We start from the raw sequence: 20,972 nt of genomic DNA on the forward strand, positions 1-20,972 counted from the left end.
TTCAAGCATTCTACAGCTTTCTCCTGAAGGAAGATATTATACAATCTGGAACTTTTTACATAATATAGTTATTTGCGTTCCAACTATGGCTAATTTATCTTCCATCGAGTACAGAAAAGATATTTTACATGCAACAACTTTACCAGTACGCCCTAGAAGTTTATATACAGCTCATTCATATCATGGACAAGCAGATGACAATAATTTTCAGGTATTATAATATAGAAAATAAAATGGTTCTTCAATAAAAGTCTATAATGTTTGCTTATAAATATGTTATTTTTTTACTAATAAATTTACATATAATTCAAATATAATAAAACAAATTTAATTTTCTGCTGCAATATGTATAATAACGTAGGTATTACTATTTCCACAACATATTCTATGTGCAACAGTAATATCGTTAAAAATATATATTAACGTTTAAAATCGAAAAAAAAAAAAGATATTATAATGCTGTCAATATTATGATATGCTCGCACATTTCGGAAAGTATAATTTCATACAATTTGTTGATTATGTATATTAGAGTGTATTAGACTCTCATGAGAAGATGTGCCAATTCGTTAAAATAGTTACCTAGAACAGTATGATAACTTATCTGCATTATGTTAGAATTAAAATAAGATTATTAATCGGGTAATAGGTCTATAAGATTGGTTCGGCGACAAATATAAGATTGTTCAATAACTTGCAGTAACAAACATTAACAAAATAACTTTCTGTATTTAATTTTGCAGAGATTTAACGAGTTTTCGAAGTTTTTTGACGGTCCACCGTCAGAACAATGGGCAGGCAGCTTAATGTCTTCCCAGACAAGTACTGCTTACAATACTACTGCCGCAGCAGCTGGAATTTGGCGTCAACCCCGAGGGACACCTAAGGCTGTGCAAGCTCCTTACTATGTAACTGAGGAATCGAGTGTCTATACGGTAAATTAGGCCTATATCTAAACATGAACTTCGTTCACTCGTTAATGTTAAGTCTAACTTCGCATTACACTAACAAGGAGATGTTATTAAATATATCGATTTCACAAACTTGCTTGGAAACGTTTTTGGTAAACTTACATCGAAAGTGGGCTTCGTCCCACTTTCTTCCTCATATTTTCTAGTCCTAAAAATTAAAAAGATTTTTTTTTTTTTTTTTTTTTTTTTTTAAAGCATGTTCAAAATAACATTTTTCTTGATCCAAGACCTTCGGGATTTTTTAGGTAGATAACAGTGTGTAAAAATTAAGGAACATGCGTCTCGGGTTTCGGTAATGCAACTTATATGAGGAAAAACAACTGTTTAAAAATAATGACGTCATCGCTGTACATACTTGTCTATGGCGCAGATCTCGGATTTTATCTCTACCGTGAGCGACGTCATAGTTTGCGGCGGAAAGGGAAACCAGCGGTTGTACTAGTCTCTGAAAAAAAAAATTCGCCCAAATGCTTAACTCTGAGTACCTACCTAAGTATTTTTACAGTTATTACTGTATAAGAGTTCATAACTTCCACTACTAGAGACAGCCTTCCACATTAACACAGCATTAGGTACAAATCCCTCGGCACTCCCCGCATGTACAATTATAATTATTTATTCTTTGTTTAACGGAACCATCAGTCCTTTATTTGTATCGTCACTCCACCTTTATTGCTTACTGATACATGACTTGTAAGTATGTAGCTTTCGTCCGTGTACACAATAGGGTGTCCATTGTCTCTGAATTGCTGTAATTGTCTGATATAAGTAATTATTTTATTTCTAATATCAGCTTTTTACACTAACATTTTTCTATTATTTTTTGTTTTCGTCCATTTCAAACCTAATTCCTTCAGTATACCGGTATATCGAAGGCTTCTATCACTCCCTCTAAACCCAATAATCCCCTCTAATTTACTTTTTAGTTTCCCTACGGTCGGTGCACACTTTTCCAATGCGTAAAATTCGTGCACTGTCCTCCTTATTACGCACTAGTCAAAATCGTCCAAGTTCGTAACAGTCTTACGACGTTCGCGATTTTTATCTGGTGTTGTGAACGAACTGGCTTCTCCTTTCTCAATGGCAGATTTCTTGTTCTCTCTGGTATGCCTGTGGCAGCCGCTGTCCTCTCTTGTGATTTAGCGACAGGAATACTGAAGTTACCACGATCTGCTTCATTCTTCATAAACTTTAGTACATTAGCCACCAGCTCCCGACTTTGACCACTCAGTTTTTTGTTTTTAACTTTGGACATGATCGGTGAAAAATTGGAAATTAAAATGACTAACTTACCAGTACACAATTTACAACACTTTGAACTATTAGTACCATAATTGAAACTAAAGCACTAACTACTATAAGCTAGACTTCTATAATAATAATAATAATAATAATAATAATAATAATAATAATAATAATAATAATGATATCTGTAGGCTAACTCTGCCAATACCGGTACTGCAGATTCGAACCGACTTCCGACACACACATCACTAACAGGGAGAACAGTTCTGTTGGGAGCAAGGCGACCAGATATCTTTTGTTTTGCTGTATTAGCACTCAACGCCTTTAACCATGACAAGCGCTCGAATCCCAACTGCCATTCACCAGCAGAGATAAAATCCGAGATCTGTACATAGTCTCTTCCAGTGCTCAAGTTTCCAGCTCCAAACTCGTGATTACATCATGTATTCGTAAAAACAAGCATAATGCAAATGTCGACCAAGGTCGAGGAAATATTTAAAACTGATAGCCTAGTAATGAGCACTAAGCTGTGTTATAAAAAAGAATTGTTGAAAACTGTCTCTCAGTAACCACACATTTTCAATATCTACATAGAAAATGTCCGTAAGCAAACTTGTTTCCTCAAGTGTTATTACAGACATTTTCCGACTCACATTTTCTTTTAGTTCCTCTATGGCGTGAGGATTATTTTTTTTTAACTTTGTCTTTTAAGTTACCCTGCATGTAAGATTCATATGTAGCGAGATAGGGCTACAAGGGGGTCAAAATATAGTGCTGATAACTCAACTATAAAAAATCTCTTAACTATAATCTAGTGATTCGTAAACAGTGTGTGCAGTAGTAGAATACTGCCTGAAAGAATGATTGCCTCTTTAGTTGTTCGAAAAAAAAACAATATTTTTGCTCCATATATTGCAGCATTGATAGCACGCCTTAATAGAAAAAGTATATCCTATTATTCTGTGTGCATTCAAACCACACCACACACCAACTGTTTCATAATGTAGTGAACTTCATGCAAAAGCTAGGGGTTTTCTACGCTTCAGTACATGTTGTTTTGTGAAATGACGTGGCCATGTAATTCGAACCATGCTTCATCCGAAGATATGATTAATTCAATAAAAATCGGACTCTACTCGCGTGATCGCGCGATAGCAATTTGTGGACCACTGTAAGTTTATAGGATTTTGACTTAAACAGTTTAGTAGCAATTCTTGCTGAGGATTTTGAAACGTCAATTTTCTGAGCAAGCTTGGGAGTGGGGCGAAGGGTTAACAATCCATCACCGTAAAAAAGAGCTTGTTACGAAATCCCAACATAAGCCTCGGAATGGGACTGATTCCTTGGCGCGACCACAGAAAAGAATAAGGTTATGAGATTTGGTACTTGGAATGTCAAGAGTCTTATAGAACAGGAGGGGTAACATTAGTAGCAAAAGAACTAGCTATATATAGGATAGACTTTGTAGGAGTACAGGAGGTTAGGGCTGGTTAGATGGGAATGGAATGTTACAAATAGGAGATTGCCGGCACTTGTTTTACTATGGGGAACGAAACAGTAATCACCAATTAGGAACAGGATTCTTTATTCCTAAAAGAATAAAGTCAGCAGTAAAAAAAGGTCGAATTTATCAATGATAGTTATTGTATTTAGTACTTAAGGGTAGATGGTGCGATATCATAGTTATAAATGCTCACAGAAGAGAAAGACGACCATATAAAGGATAGCTTCTATGAGAAATTGAAACACATTTTTGATCAGTTATCTAGATATCGCGTGAAAATATTATTGGGGGATTTCAATGCCAAAGTAAGGAGGGAGGATATTTTTAAACCGTCTATTGGAAAATAGACTTTACACGTACCGGTAACGAGTAGGGAAAGTTAGGCAAATATGGGCACCATAAGGCATTTTACTCTATATCTTGCAGTTCAGTAATGATAACAGCTTGAAAACCTAAAACATTTTAGAATATATCTATTTTACGTAACTGCTCGCCTTGTACGTTGATTTAAGGCTGCTGAGCTTTTTAATTTATACACTTCCAGAGTATCTTCTTAAAAATGTATATCAGTTATATAGTGATAAAACACATGTCCACAATTTTTATCATATTTTTATGTTGAAAAATATGCCCAAAAATTTTTATTTAAAAATAATGTATATTTTTAGTAAACATTTACCTGGGCCTCACATAGAGATAATCAATTTCCTAAAAGTTTAAAATGAAGCTAAGACTTCCTATAATGAAATGAAACATTGTTTTTTTCCTGGTCAGTATACTTCGTTGATAAAAAAAATACTCTGAACAATTAATTTTTTTTTTCCGCTTTTCATCTTCACTACCCGACATAAAAAATCACAGTTTTTTAAATAATAATAATAATAATAATACGTGTAAATTAATAGTGCATTTCGTGCACAGACCTACTGTGAATATGTGTGTAAAGTTTAATTACTCTAGGTGCAGCCATCCAAGGAGATATTTTATTTCTAGTAGGCTAAGTTAAAATGTAAAAAACTTTAAATTGCCGTAAAATCACTTTAAAGTTTATAATATTATGTATTTTTATAGAGTAACGACTTATATGACAAACTGAATTTCTAACTTAGAATGGAGATATCGCGATGAAATCTTCACTACCGTATTCCTCAAGAAACTGTAGATTTTTGGCACCATATTTAACAATTGAAGGAAGTGACCAAAATTGACCTAAACTCAATAGCGCGTCTCCTTAAGTTCGGATCGTAGATTATTAAATAAGATGAGAGCTTTTCATAAAATATGCCCGAGGTTCGATTCCAGGACGCTCCTATAGCTTTGTGGTGTACGGAGCAGTTTTTTTTTTTCCTTGAAGACTTTGGTATCACCTGTTATTATTATTCCTTTATTGTACCTTATCGACTTTAAATAGTACCGAAAGTTTAAAAGGATGCTAAATAAATCATTATCATTACAATTACATTAATAGGCCTACATTCGCAGATGTTGTTCCCGTAACACAATGCGAGTGTTACCTAACAAATTATAAGTGAAGAAAGTTTGAGTGACAAGGTCTGATGTCTCAGGAAGAAAACGTGTCCCCTTCACCAGCGTAAAAAGATGCGTAATATTGTCATAACAGCTGACAGACGCTGAATAGATAGCTGTGTTGAAATGTTTGCAGGAAAACTGGCGTGAACACGACCAGGAGCCAGGTGCGGGCGCAGCCCTGGCTACGCCTCATGGCACCATGTCCCTCCGACTACATGACCGAGTGCGAGTCGACATGACAATTGATCGCGCAGTGAGAATAATTAATTTCAAGGTAAATATTTGTCGCAATAATAAACTCTTATTTTAAGCCATTCAGTTACTTATGTACATTTTCTGTAAATCTTCAAAATAACCATTCAACTATAGACATATAGAGTGTCAACTAATATGTACGAAAACTTTGGGGAATGGGTAGAGGACTCGAAAGCAAGCAATAAGTTTATGTAAACATATTATATAGCAAATTGAAGGGTTGAGAGCCATAGTGGGCCAAGCGCCATTTATTAAAAACAGAGAAAGCAAGAGTTAAAGTTAAGTGAATACCATAGTTTAATGAAGATTGACATATAACTTAGTTTGAATATACTTTATATTACTTGCTATATGTTTCCATTGAATTATGTTGATAACTTCATTTTAACTCTTATTTTCTACGGTTTTAGTAAATGGCGCTTGGCCCACTATGGTTCTGAACCTTTCAATTATGCTTTGTTTTTTGATTACAGGTATTTTTTATTTCAAGTAGTTTAGTTCTTACATTAGTGGGTTATGTTTATTAAAACAGTAGACCTTGAGAAAAAAATAGAATTTATTCATTGTTGTCATCTGGCAAATGAAAAAGAAATGGATTTTTAATTTTTACTTATGGAAACATTTAAATATAACTGTGTGTTCAAGAACTATTGAGAACACTGAAATTTTTCGCCAGTGCATTGAAGAAGGATGTCAGCAAATCCAAAAGACACTTGAAATATGGGAGAGAGTAAGACAGCCCATGATATGGCGTTTAGAAGCCTGCATAAGAACACCTGGTGGCCATTTCGAGCTTCACCTGTAGAATTATAAATGGACAAAGATATAAAAATGAAATTGTAATAAGCAAATAAGTATGAACTAAAAAGTACCTAGAATTAAAAAACAAAGCGAAATTTAGGTCCTCTAACCATTCCCCAAATATTAATTAACACTCTGTATAGACATGAACAGTTCTAGAATAAGTGAGCCAGAAAGCAAATGAATCGGCTAAAAATTAACTAATTTATTTATATTGTTGCATTAAACGTCTCTACTCGTTATGTATCTATAGTTTATACTATTTGAACTTTGCTACTAAAACATCATGATAAACATGTTATGATGTTGAAAACGCTCTGCAAGAAAGAAATAATAAATAGTAAATTTTCATAAAAATTATTCGCCACTTCTTTATCAGTTTTATTGCTTTTCTTCTGCAATTAATTGGTTCATACTTCGTTCTCATTAGCTTATATAGCGAAATATTTTACAGATCAACCCAAGACTAGGCCAAAAAATAAGATAATATTTTAATAATAAACAGTTGCAGGAAGTAGGCCTACATGACACATACTGAATCGAATAACTTGAACTAGCTTCTGTTAGACGATATATTTAGTTTCTTTAAAAACAGTTCATTTTCACTTTTATGCTAAATCCTGTTAACCTAAATTTAACTATGTATTTGTTTATTTTGTATAATTAGTTTCTATTTTGACTCCAGAAAAAAAATAACCAGTTTCAGTTGACTAACTGGTGACCATTATATCTCAGTTCTTAGTTGTACGGTATTACTGATTCTTCTCATCAGAAGTAATTGCTAATTTACTATGAATTCGTTTAAGAGCCTATTACTTGCCATCAGTCATCTTATTTTTCAGTTTTTAGATAAGTTTCAACTTTTAATATTTAATCTTGGATGGAATTAAAGTATGCTGTGACAGATTTACAATATGTGACAATGTAACCTACATAAATAAAAAAAGAATGGAAATGCTTTGGTGGAATGAAAAATACACTAACGTCATTCAACTTTGATCGTCATGAAAATGCTTAGTCACGTCCGATAAACTCAACAATGTGAACGAGTCCATTCCTAAACACAAGGGGAGTTCGCATACATGCATAACATATTGATTATACTGTAATCCAAGGGTAAATTCCCTATCATGATCGCGACTGATCATTATTGCTAAAAATAAATTTCCTGAATTCCTTTACTGAGTTACTCGAAGCCACTTTCCCGAATGCAAATTTTCTGAATCGTAAACGAAAATACAAATATTAATAAATTAATGTCAATAATATATTTTACGATCCATAATTATTTTACAATGTGAAGTTGTATTCTATATGTCAAAGCAAGCATCTTGTGAATGTAAATACTGATGCCTGTCCTCTGCGTTGTTATACGCTTCCTGAAGTCCTGCCTGCACACACACGTCTATACACGGATCGTGAAAGATAAAAAAGCAGCAAAATTGTAGACATGCCATTCAGAATGACGAATTCGAAGTCGCACATTATTCTTTTAGAAAAAGCTACATAAATTCGCACTATACGAGCTGCATTTATGGTTTGTTGGATGGAAGTTTCGTATAAATCTGTATTTTCCTCGTAAGAAATGCAAAAATGAGAGGAAAGAGAACGTAGGCCTACTAATTCTGTGGTTCGACTTCGGGGCTGCATTTCTTAACTAAATCAATAATCGTAAAAAAAAAAATGCATGAATAGATTGGGACTTCGTTTAAAAGTACCGTTTAATTTCTCACGAGGATCTCCAAATTTTTTCTGGTACCGAATATGATAATCCGGTCATCTAATGCACAGTTTCCGTCGTAAATGTCATATAAATTAATTTTTCGAGTTTGCAGTATTTGCATACCAATTAGAAATGACAGTTGTCTGCTACAGCCACTAGATTTGACGACAAATTCTAGTTTTTTCTTGCCTTAAACCTTGTTTGAAGTTTTCTCTTTCTGGCACCATACCTATTTAAGACGCCAGATGGAACGTAACTTTGTTGGTTTGATTTAACAGAATGCGTCACTGTCGACTAATTCTCAACAAAGAATGCATGCGCCCTGGACCAAGTAATGGAATATTGAAGGTCCTTATAAAGTTTTTAGTCCAGTGCAATTTATTTGAACGCTATTAAGATAAGTTATTTCTTGAATTTGTATGCTTAGAGCAAAAACTAAGTATTGTAGTGACGCATTCTGGTAAATTACCTGACAAAGATCCTTCTTTAGTAATTGATCAGGATCAACTTTGGGTCAACATTAACTGCTCTCTTAACGACAAAAATGTCTTCCAACAATTTATCGCCTATATACACATAACCTTAAGATTTATTTGACAATGTCGACTTTTGTGACCTGGAGTACCTATCACCTGTGAAGACTAATGTTATCGCTTATCACCTTGTCCAATAGCAATGGCTCGTGCATGCCACTGTTTCTAACTTTTTGACAATCCCAATATATTTTGCAGTGCCTTGTGTACAACTTCTACTTATAAAATATATTAATCTGTTAAGAAGTAATTTGCGCCTTTCGTTCCAGTACATTTTGGACCGAGAATCTATGCTTAGCAATCAGCAAACTAAAAGTAAAATAATTTCAAACTCGCATCGCCTAGCAACGACATAATAATGGATCCGGAACAATTGTCCACTATTGGAAGTTAACTTTCAGGAAATAAATTAATTTTCAACAAAATAATCTTTCGAAAAAGTGAATTCGGATAGGATATGGCTCTGTGAGAATTGCGTCGGGCAAATGCATTCGCGTATAATTATATCCATTTGTGAAAATCATCATTCGGGAGTATGGATTCAGCAAATTAATGGGGAACGCCATGGTTGGGTTGCAATATATTTAAAAAAAATGTTCAGTTATGCTTTAACATGGACGCATGCACAATATATGCCTAACTATAGAAAGTTAATACAAGATTGATATTATTAAAATATGAATATAATTATAACAACATTTGGTATATTCTTACGTGCTTATGTACATTATACCAGCTTATTATTAACTGTCTATGGCTTAAAAGCAGTTCTTTACGTGTCCATTAATAATACATTTTATTTCAATGCATTATTGGAGGATTGACTGTTATTTATAGCTTATTTAATGTATATAGCATATCCATTCATTAGACACATTTAAATCTTAAAGTAAATTGTATTTAGGGTAATTAATTTAATTCCGTTACCTGTCACTTTTTTCGGTATTTCAGTTTTCCTAATCCGCTTAAGTTTAGATAATGTTTCTTAAGATATATATTAAGACAGATTATTAGGCAGTAAGTTATGGAGAATTCTATATAAAATATGCATAGTAAACACAATGCATAACAATTTGTTAGTTTTTGTATACGTATTATATCTATATTAAAAGACAAATACCTGCTCACTAATATAAATTTTTTCAGTTTAATTTCATTATCGTTACGCCGTGATAATTTGGATTAAGTTCAGTTCAATATGGTCTACTCAAATTTCTGTCTTAATTGAATTCGACGAAACTAACTACGAGTACAAAAAATACAGGGATTTTCATACTAATAGAAAAGAATTATAGACAACTAAGAACTAAGCTGGAACCCATCAAGGAGAAAGAATAAACGGTCGATGGAACAACATTTCTCCTCTTTTCTTTCCAGATAATGCACATGCCTACGAATTTGAAAGAAAAAAAAAAAAAAAAAATGAAATGCTTGATTATGCGCCTCCGTGTTAACTAATGCAGGAGTTTTTATCACCTGGAGAATATGCAACCGAACTAACGAAACAACATATTTAGTTGCCTAAGTTTTAAAGTCTCAATACCTATCGAGACTTTTCTGGTACTTTTCTCCACCTCAAGGTTCTGTCAATGGACCCCTACCATTTAATGTATTTATCAATGACCTCCCCTTTCTTAGATCACCTCCAGCCGTGATTCCATGACGGAGGATCAAGGTAAACTACATAAATGTCAGACCCACCTCTTTTCACTAAGAACAAGGATCGAAGACATACCACCACCCACACTTTTCGCCCAACCGATACCGTGGATGTAACGAACTAAATACATCATGGTCCTTCATCTCACCTTTCGAGATCATATCCTCTTGAGCAATAATTTTGTCAAAATCCTGTTTGAGTGAGTACATGGTTCACAAGTTTTTTCCATAGACGCAATAATACAAGACACTCTTGGTGACAACCTCCACCCCGTGCTTATGATAGAGTAGTGGTTAGGAAGCGAGTTTTCCATGCAGGAAAGTTGGTATCCGCGTTCGATCCCCTGCTGTTGACGTATGTATAAATGTATGAATGATGAAGACATTTATAGTACATTCATTACAATTAATTATATATTTTTCAGAATAACATTGTGCTGTCTCTGAGTGGAAGCGGATCAGCTACTGCACTACTTCATCCTAATGGTCGTATTTACCAGTATGGAAGCCGTGTTGAAATTCTGGCACATGATGCCCATGGAAACAATAAGTACGTCAGAATATTTTTCTCCTTTTCTTTTAAAAATATATAGTATAAGAACAGAGTAAAGTTGAAAATAATAACTTATAATACTCCCATCATGATAGTGAGATCAAAGTACAGATCAGGAAAATTAAAGAGGCTAATTTAAGAGATCAATTTATACTACTATCATTATTAGCAAGTACAAATTTGAGTAGGCCTACTGAAAGAGCAAAAAATAAAGTATGTAGTATTTCAAAAGTTCATTATGTTGTTATACTAGTTCTTAATTTAAAGCAAATTATTGAAAGAAAATGAGTGATATGCGGATGAAGAAAACTTTCTCATAATACGTTTTGAGCTTTTCATAACAAACAATTCAGTTCCTTATAAAGTGGACACCTTCAAATACTTTGGGTGTACTATAAGCAGTAACATGAACTGCTGCCGAGAAGTCATAAAGAGGATAGCAATGGCCAAGGAAGCTTTTAACAGAAAAAGGAGTATCTTCTGCGGACCTCTGAAAAAAAGAACTAAGGCAGAGACTAGTGAAATGCTTTGTGTGGAGTATGGCATTGTATGGGGCAGAAACATGGACATTACGACGAAATGAAGAAAAGCAAATAAAAGCATTTGAAATGTGGATATGGAGAAGAATGGAGCTTGTGAAAGGGACAGACAGAATAAGAAATGAAGCTGTGTTGGAAAGAGTGGGTGAAGAAAGAATGATGCTGAAACTGATTAGGAAGAGAAAAAGAAATAGGTTGGATCATGGCTGAGAAGAAACTGCCTACTGAAGGATGCACTGGAAGGAATGTTGAAGAGGAGAAACGTTCGGGTTAGAAGAAGATATCAGATGATAGACGATATTAAGATATAAGGATCATATGCAGAGACGAAGAGGAAAGTAGAGAATAGGAAAGATTGGAGAATGCTGGGTTGCAGAGAAAGATCTACCCTTGAGCAAAAAACTATGAATGAATGTATCAGATTGCAAATAACATAGCTTCTTTTTTTTTGAACACTTATTGAAAAGGTCTAATATATCTGTGCTTTGCACCCAAATTAGCTAAGATTAATTTTCGTTTTCTAGATTTCACACAAAATGCATTCTTTATCATTTAAAAAAATAATATATTTTATTCAATTTATAAATTATACAGTTGAAGTAGATGCAGGCAATTAATTTTGCACAAATTCAAATAAAATACTTATTCGTATATTCCATCATGCACTCAGCTGTGCGAGGAGCAAGGGTCACATTCCCAGGCATACATCACTCAATGATATCATTAAAAGATCTCTGACTTCTTGTGGCATTCCATCTCCTTTGGAACCACCAGGTATTAGTCGCGCGGATGGTGAACGACCTAATGGTCTCACCTTAATTCCATGGTCTAGAGGAAAATCTTTAATTTGGGACTCCACTTGTGTTGACACTCTAGCTCCACCTTACTTGCCGAATACCTCCAGACGCGTAGCATCTGCTGCTGAATTAGCCGGGAAGAAAAAAGTCCATAAATATGCTCATCTTTTAGACAATTATATCTTTTCCCCCTTTGCTGTGGAAACCTTCGGTTCTTGGAGTCATGACGCTAAAGTTTTGGTATCTCAAATCGGTCAAATTTTGATCTCCATTACTGGTGATCGCTGTTGCACTAATTATTTGTGTCAATGCTTAAGTATTGCTATTCAACACAGAAATGCAATGAGCGATTTAGGTACTCTTCCCGAATCCAGCCCTTTGGACGAACTCTTTCTTCTGTAAAATTTATTAAGTTTTCTGTATGTAAATATTTGTATTTAGTATTATGAATTTAATATTAGCATATTGAATTTATGTTGAAATAGGTAGATTAACCATAGGCCTATGTTGTATTTGTATAACGATGTATTTTATTATTCGAATTATATGATTTTACATTAGAACTAGAATCTCTTACAGTATTGGCACACATTTATTCGTATATCGGAATGATTTCTGATACTGTTTGTATATTTATGGAAATTGGTTTAAAAGCGACGTAAGAGTTAAAAGATATTAGTGGGTTATAAAGAGATTCTGAACGTATTCATTTCTTTAAAAAATCAGCATTATTATCACTCAAATCTTAAAGCAACTTCATTGCTTCTATTAAAATTCAGCCAAATATATCAATGGGGGTTTAAAACTACTGACTGTTGTAAGACAGAGGAACCTTTCCATTATTGTGTACCATATTTGTATAAACAAAAGCCGCCCTAAATAAGGGTTCGATAGATCGGCCTACTAATCAATTCATAAAGAATAATAAGTAAACAAAACAATTTTGTGACACTTGGAAAGAAAAAGAAAAAACATTAAGATAAGAAAACGTAGGAAATCATTTACAATAAAAATGTTGTTGGGTACAAATGATTACTAATTATAGCTAAGGATGATTTTAACACGTGAGATCCTATGGCATCAATCGTTGCATCAGAAATTTTGTATTGTTTAAGTTGATTTAAAGTTTCACGTGGGATCGTGCCACGGGCACCGAACATGAGCCCAAAAACTATCCAATGTGTGATGTCGTATTGTGCTCCAAGATGCTGACAACAAGGCTCATATATGACTTGTTTTTCACGACACACCTCTTGTGGCTGTTGCTCATGCGTCTCAAAACGGATTGTGGGATCAAGAATGACACCCTTATCCTTCTGCCGATCAATTATGATGATATCAGCCCGTCTAGTAGAGCCATCAGAAGAGACGCAACCAACCTCCTCATAAACCTCATAGGAAGCATTCTGACGGATTGAAGCTGCGATGAGAGAACGAACCGTATTATGTCTGTTGATTCGGAGCAATTCTCCATGATGGCAGAAACCCAAGACGTGAGGAAGCGTTTCTTGCTCATCGCATCTTCTGCAACGTGTTGAGTCAAGAATTCTACCAGGGAGAGTACTTACAGGTATTGTATTACAGTTCATCTTAATGGCTTGCGTCCACTGACTGCTCGAAAGTCCCTTTTTGGTTGAGATCCACGAATTACCTTTCTTCCAGTGAGAATAGAAAACAACTCCCAAACCTTTACTTTTCAATTTGCTCCATTGATGAAAAGAATCTTCACGCAATGCTTTTCTTAGTTTTTGAGAAGAAAAACGTTCAGAGCAATCGAAGGTAATTGGTAATTGTTTGATGCAATGTTCAGTTTCGAGTGGCTGCTACATGAGGGTTGTCAACGTGTAAAAGTCTTTGACAAATATTTAAGTGCTGAAGGTAAGCTTCCCACTGGGCTTTAAATACTCCTAAACCTCGCAATCTTCTTGGTGCATACAACATAGCATCCGGGGTGTCAGTAGGAATGTTAATTATTTCCTTAACAGCGCTATGAATTAATTTGTCAATATCAGATAGAAATTTCACTTTAAGATCTTTTAAAGGAGCACATTGGAAGGGGTAAACCAACTGAGGCCAGATATATTGATTTAATATATTTATCTTTTGAAGTGAAGTGACCAGCTGATTAAGATTTTTTGTCAGTTTTTCAATTAGTTGCGCCGCATTAAATTTTATTTCATCATTAAAAGTAATGCCAAGATATCTTATAACTTCATCCGATTTGATGCAAGATATTTCTTAATTTCTTAACTTTATTTAACACAATTTAAGTGTTTAATGTAAAAATAAGTACTTGCTGACTAAAATGTAATATAACCACACCAGTCAATAATCAGCCAAATCTAAAATGAATATTTTAAGTTTTACTTAATTGTCTCAAAGTAACTACTGAAATGTTTACAAGTTAAAGAGTTTACATATTTTTAATCAACTGACTCATTTAATGTCAAACAGAAAATTTCAACAGTAAACTGTACAAATTTCAAAGAATTTGCGGCACTATAAGAAAATTGATACAAAAAGCAATCATAAATACCCACCTTAAATTATATAAAGTGATGACATTACTATCATTGGCGTAAGGAGCTGAAAACTGGACCTGAAAAAGAAGTGAAGAAAAACAAAGTTGAATAATCTGAAATGAAATTCCTGAGGCCCTTTGCAGGATCAAAGGAGGAAAACTAATACAAGGAAGATGATTAGGGTTGCCAGATTTGAAGATGAGAAATAAGGAACACCTCTAACCCTATAGTTTCCTAGAAAAGGAAAAAGCACTTTTTATTGAGTGTATAAGAGGAGAATGTGTTACATAACTATTAACTAATAAAATTAATAATATTATAATTTATGCATTATAAATTATAATTATTTATTACAGTATAACTATATATATATATATATATATATATATATATATATATATATATATATATATATATATAATTTTACTGTGAATTTAGACCTTTTTCGTATACCCTCTTACATTTCACATGCCAGAGAGTTCCTATGCAGACTGATCTCACTTAAACCTCTACCTACCTAACGAATGGTCGTATGCCTAATCCCAGTGGTGAATGTTTATGAGGTACATTTTCTTAGTATATCTATGCGTAGGCCCAAGCTTAACTTTTCTTCTCACAAATTATATGTTGCGCCATTATCATTTTCCTTCTTCTTATTAGCTTCCATTATTTGCTTATTTGTTTGTCACTTTTCTTACCCTTTAACTACCATTGTTTGTTTTTTGTTTGTCAATCTTCCTATTCTGTTAACTTCCATTGTTTGTTTATTTGTTTACTTGTTTGTCACTTTTCTTACTTTGTTATCTTTCATTGTCGACTTGTTTCTTTGACAACTACGTAGGAAAACAATGAGACTTACCAACTTCTTCCTCTAAGCCCACGATATATTGTTTTGGTGTTTCATTTTGCATTTCAATAATATTTTTATGTACTTCAAAAGTTGCTAAGATTATTTCATGAAGGAACTGTAACATCTGTCATGAACATACAATTTCTGTTTATAATTATGGTATGATTATTATTATTATTAATCAGGTTCTGTGCTATATTTGTAGGTATGCCAAGATGTGGTACAAAGGCGTAAGCTTCACCTCTGAACAATGTGCACTTGTCTACCTGGTTGATGCTGCTGGCACCAGAACTACGACCGACAGTTTCTCAGACATGGGCCAGGACTTTTCACTGTCTGTTTTCTATAACGACTCACGCCATGGTCCGTCTTTTATACAGGAAGCTATATCCATTTTACAGGCAGCTCAGTATTGGATAACTGAGGAAGGAATAGAGAACTGGATAATTAATAATGTGCGAGTATCACAAACTCCTGATGGACTGGTTAGGTAAAATTATTATTATTATTATTATTATTATTATTATTATTATTATTATTATTATTATTATTATTATTATTATTGTCGTTGTTTAGTCAACTGTCCGAAGACAGGTTTGAACCTGAAAAGTGACACCAATAAGACATCACCCATATGGCAACTAAGCCAGAAGATAATGAGGTAGGGTTGCCAGTTCCACCAGTGGCAAAGCCAACCACTCAGATCATTTGCAGCGTCACTATTTTGTGGCTGTGACTGCGTCTGAAAGCCCTCATTTTTATATCCATTTTTCACGAGTTGCAGCGCTTCTAAAAGTGGCCTAGTCTGAAGGGGTTCTAAACTTGTTCAATGTTGGCCATATTATGACTAAGAATGTGACATTGTACTGTATTCTTTCTCGTTATCCACGCCCTAAGAGTAGAAGAATGTAGTGATAAATATTATCTGTTGTTATGGTTATATTCAAATCTTTATTGTTATATTTATTATTGTTTTCAACAATATGTACATGTTTTCAGCTCAGCTTATTAAATTGTAGTAAGTAGCCTTTTAGTAATTAGGCTTTAATAAGCTGAAAACAAGTACATCTTGTTGAAAGCAATTGTTTACAAACATAACAACGAACATTTGAATACAACCATAACAGACATTTACAGTATCACTGCAGTTAGAATGAAGAACTTTAGATTTTCCAAATTGATCTTATCATATACACCAAGAGGTCGTCGATCTCCTAGAAGACCAAAAAGGAGATGGTTAGAGACTGTAGCGGGCCAGTGAGACACAATACTTGCATGTCGATGATGATGATGATGTTTTATTTTTGATGGTGAATGTATTTTTGTTACAGAAAAAGAATCCTGTAGTGATATGTCAATCCAGAATGCGTATTTCCTCCATTTTTTTGCTGTGAAATTTTTACGAGGTCGGGCAATAAAGTAATGAGACTGATTTTTCCCACCTGATGAGGCAACCCTGTAGCCTCCTACCAGACATATGTTTGACCATGGTCCTCCTTCCACCCGAATTTCAACTGGCACTATCCTGCAAGCTGTAAATGTGGAGTAACTGCTTGATTAGTGGTGTTGTGTGTTTGGTCCTCGCCAATACAATGACATCACATAATATTGCGCTTGTGTGAAACTTGGTGAAAATGTCACGACAACGTATGCAAAGCTTCAGTAAGCTTTTGGAAATGAAGTGATGTCAAGAGCACAAGATTTCCGATGACATAAAATGTTTGTCGAAGGCAGAAGCAACATTGAAGATGAAACTGCACATACAGACGACAAAATTGCCAAGATACGTGAAGTGTACAAACTGATTGGCGATTAACAGCCAAAATGAAGACTGGGCACGAGAAAAATTTGTGCAAAAATCGTACCAAAAAATCTCACTGGGCAACAGCAACACAAACGAAGAAATGTTGTTGTTGTTGTTGTTTTCTAATGCCAAGCGTTTGACAATAAAGTCATTTGACCTCTTGCACTCCAATATTTTCAAAGATATTATCATGACCAGCCACTGAAGCACAGATTTTGAGGTGTTCCGAATCCATTTCTTGGTTTGAGTTGCACAATGGGCAGTTAGGGGACTGATATATTCCAATTCTATGCAGGTGTTTGGCCAAACAATCATGGCCTATTGCCAATCTAAATGCAGCTACAGACGATTTTCGTGGTAAATCGGGAATTAATTATGGATTTTGATGCAGAGAGTTCCATTTTTTCCCTTGGGATTGAGTTATCAAATTTTGTTTGTTGAAGTCTAAGTATGTAGATTTAATAAATCTCTTCACAGAGTAATACGTAGATTTAGTAACAGGTCTGTAAGTAGCAGTGCACGAAGAAATGTGGCTGCTGATCTTGTTTCAACACTGCTGCAGCCTTCATATTCACCTGGTCTTGCTCCGTACGACTTCTTATATCTTATTTTGAAAAGGAAGTTATTTTCAAACAACAGAAGACGTCCAAAAGGCCGTAACCGAGGCATTAAACAGTATCTCCAAAGATGAGTTTCACAACTGCTACTAGCAGTGGCAACAACATTGGAATAAGTGTGTACAGTCTCAAGGGAACTACTTTGAAGGTGATCACAGTTGGTTAAAAATTACCGGTAAGTAAAAGTGTTTTTTTAAACCAGTCTCATTACTTTCTTGTCGGATCTCGCATAGCAAGGTGTACGTAAGCAGGGCTGCAATCTAAGACATATAATGTTACATCCATATACACTATGCTTACCCTATTTATATTGGTGTATGTATTATTATTTATTCTCCAATAATAAAAAGTTGGTGATATGTTAATCGAAATAACAATCAGAGCTAAGTGAAAAATTATGTTATTACTACAAAATAAAAATAATCTAGCAGATAATTATATGCAGCAATAACACAAAATTACTACCAGTACCTCATTAGTTCACTGTTAGAAAAAATATGATTATAAATTCATAAAAATGTAAAACATGTAACTTTATAAGAAGAATTTCCCTTTGATATAGGTTCCACATTTATATGATTTGACTAGAGAATTTTTAATGGCTGAGTGATGTAGGTGACATCTTGGAGCCTCATGTCTCTATGAAGTGCTATACAAAGAACAGTAAGAGTAAAAACAGAAATATAATCGAAAAAAACGTGTAAAGTAAAGGGAACAAAGATTATAGTACCAAATTATCTCTCCTTTTAAATTTTGAGTTCCTGGTAAATTTTATAATTTGAATGAAGAAGACATAAGTAAGACATGGAGTATTTTAAAACTAGACAACAACTCTGCTCTTTTGAGATATCTCACCGCAACAAACGAGTATGAGTAGCATAGTAACAGAATCCCCAATCCATTCGAACTTTTCTGATTGTCCATTGTTCTTACTTATCCCTTGGCCTCAGATTATTTTCATGAGATGGTATTTTTCAAGTATAGTAAATTAAAAACTGTTTTACTTGCTGATTCGATGTCATTTTTCATTATGTGTAGATGTTCTTACTCTTATTGACTTTCTTCATCATCAGTGTCTTAGAAAAATAATGTATTATGTACCAGTAAGGAATGTTGCTGACAAATATGAGTATGACATTTGAGGTCTCTGCAGTGATTTTACACAATTATATTTACAAACTGACATTAATATGCTTCTTTTCAGAATTGCTCGAAACAGCAACAAATATCAAATACGTACAAGCCCAACAAATGGAACTGCATCAATGACAACACCTTTTCTTCACTGTACAGCTTCTATGGGTCAGACATCTCATTTATTTGTCAGGAGAGGAGAACGTCGCATGCATTATGATGGTACTAGTTTTATTGTGCGAAATGCAGGACATTCTGCGGGTTTTGACGAGAAGAATCAACTGAAAGTGTATTAAAACTAATTATGTGACTGATTTTTTAGCTACATTAAAACAACGGGCTAGCTTTATAAGCGACTAAATGACGATACATTTTATAGAAAGACATGTGCGACATGATAAAAAAAATAACAAATATATATCGGTAAGAACAACAGAATAAAGTATATTTTATTATGTTAGGAGCTTTTTACTGCTTTCAAAAGTTGGATTCCATAAATCTCAGAGTTTAATGTATCGCTGAAATATTTTACAATAAGTGAATTTAATTACTTAGGTACATTCTATTGCAATTTCCTAGGTCCGAGAAATGGACCATAAAATAAAAATACAGCATAAACACAGTATTTTATTTAAAAATTTTACCTAATGAATTCGTTTTGTTGTATAATGTAATGATTATAAGCATTTAAATTTACCAAAATTCATTGCATGAAAAAAAAAAAAAATGAATTTACAGGAACGTAGGCTAATTATGAAGAAATATATTTTGTTCTGTTTTTACTACTTTGAAACTATTGCACTTTCGAATGCCAATTCAAATTAAACAATAATATTTAGATACATACTATTATTCGAAATGTTTAATTTTACACCAAAATTTGTATAGAAAGTTACTTTTATGGTACCGGCAATTTTGACACAGTATCTTTGTTACACTAAAATAAACTCTTCGCTTACTAAAACCAATAAACATCAGGTAATTGTGATGCCAAGATACGATAGATTGAAAGAAAATACGTCCAGTTTGAAATGATATGAATGAGTTAATTATGGGGAAACATATCCATAACAGAAGGAAAGTTTGGTATTCTTCATATTTTGTGTAGATAATATTTTTATTATGGTACTTAAGTTCATTTAATTTTTGTTGGTTAAAATTTAGGCACTTCCCATAGGCACCAAGTAACTCCCTCATACCTGTTTGAGATCTGTCTGGAGTAATAAGCATTTAAGAATCATATTATCTAGAATACATATTATAAGAATTTTTTGACATACATTTTATATCATGTCAACTGGTAACCCAGGAAGAAAATTTTTATTTCATTATATGCTGTGTAATACAATACAATTACTCATATAATATGCTGCCGATCAAAAAAACATTTTAACATATTATTCTGCTATTTACAATAAAACTACCAGTATAAAACATTATCTTTAATAATTATACAGTATATTCAGAATTGGTGCCTATGTCTGTTTAATTAATGTTCATTTGTTTAATTACTTTAAAAATAAGTTAAAATTATAATTGTTATTATGGTGTCACTCCAAAATTGTTCAATACTACTATTTCAGCAAAATGAACTCCATACGAATACTCTTGAAGTACACCAAAAATTTTAATCTAAAGAAATTTATTTTGATTATTGTTGAAGTTGTAGTACCTATTTTTAATAACACTGTTTTACCTCAGTGATAGTTATTATTGTATATATGATGAATTTCTTAGTATAGTGATTAAACTATTTTCAATATATGTGTGTTGTTATTTCCCTATTATCCATCCATAAACCACAAAAGAAGTAAATTAAAACCATCAGTACCAGTTGCAGAAGACACAGCCCTGCAGTATATATTGACTACACCCCAACTCTGGCTACTAGCAACAGGCATCTATAATGAACACCGATCAAAATACCCCTCATTT

The 20,972-nt window shown here is 33.6% G+C and overlaps 1 protein-coding gene across 1 annotated transcript; it reads left to right on the forward strand.

Moving 5' to 3' along the window:
* Positions 1-20,801, forward strand: fest (wurstfest). The gene is made up of 6 exons (XM_069847717.1): positions 1-211; positions 744-935; positions 5,384-5,524; positions 10,647-10,771; positions 15,688-15,972; positions 19,108-20,801. Exons 1-6 carry the CDS (start codon positions 86-88, stop codon positions 19,331-19,333), a joined length of 1,095 nt encoding a protein of 364 aa, XP_069703818.1. The 5' UTR covers positions 1-85; the 3' UTR covers positions 19,334-20,801.
* The last annotated feature ends 171 nt before the right edge of the window (positions 20,802-20,972 follow it).

The sequence above is a fragment of the Periplaneta americana genome, chromosome 15 (assembly GCF_040183065.1).
Source record: "Periplaneta americana isolate PAMFEO1 chromosome 15, P.americana_PAMFEO1_priV1, whole genome shotgun sequence".
Classification (NCBI taxonomy): domain Eukaryota; kingdom Metazoa; phylum Arthropoda; class Insecta; order Blattodea; family Blattidae; genus Periplaneta; species Periplaneta americana.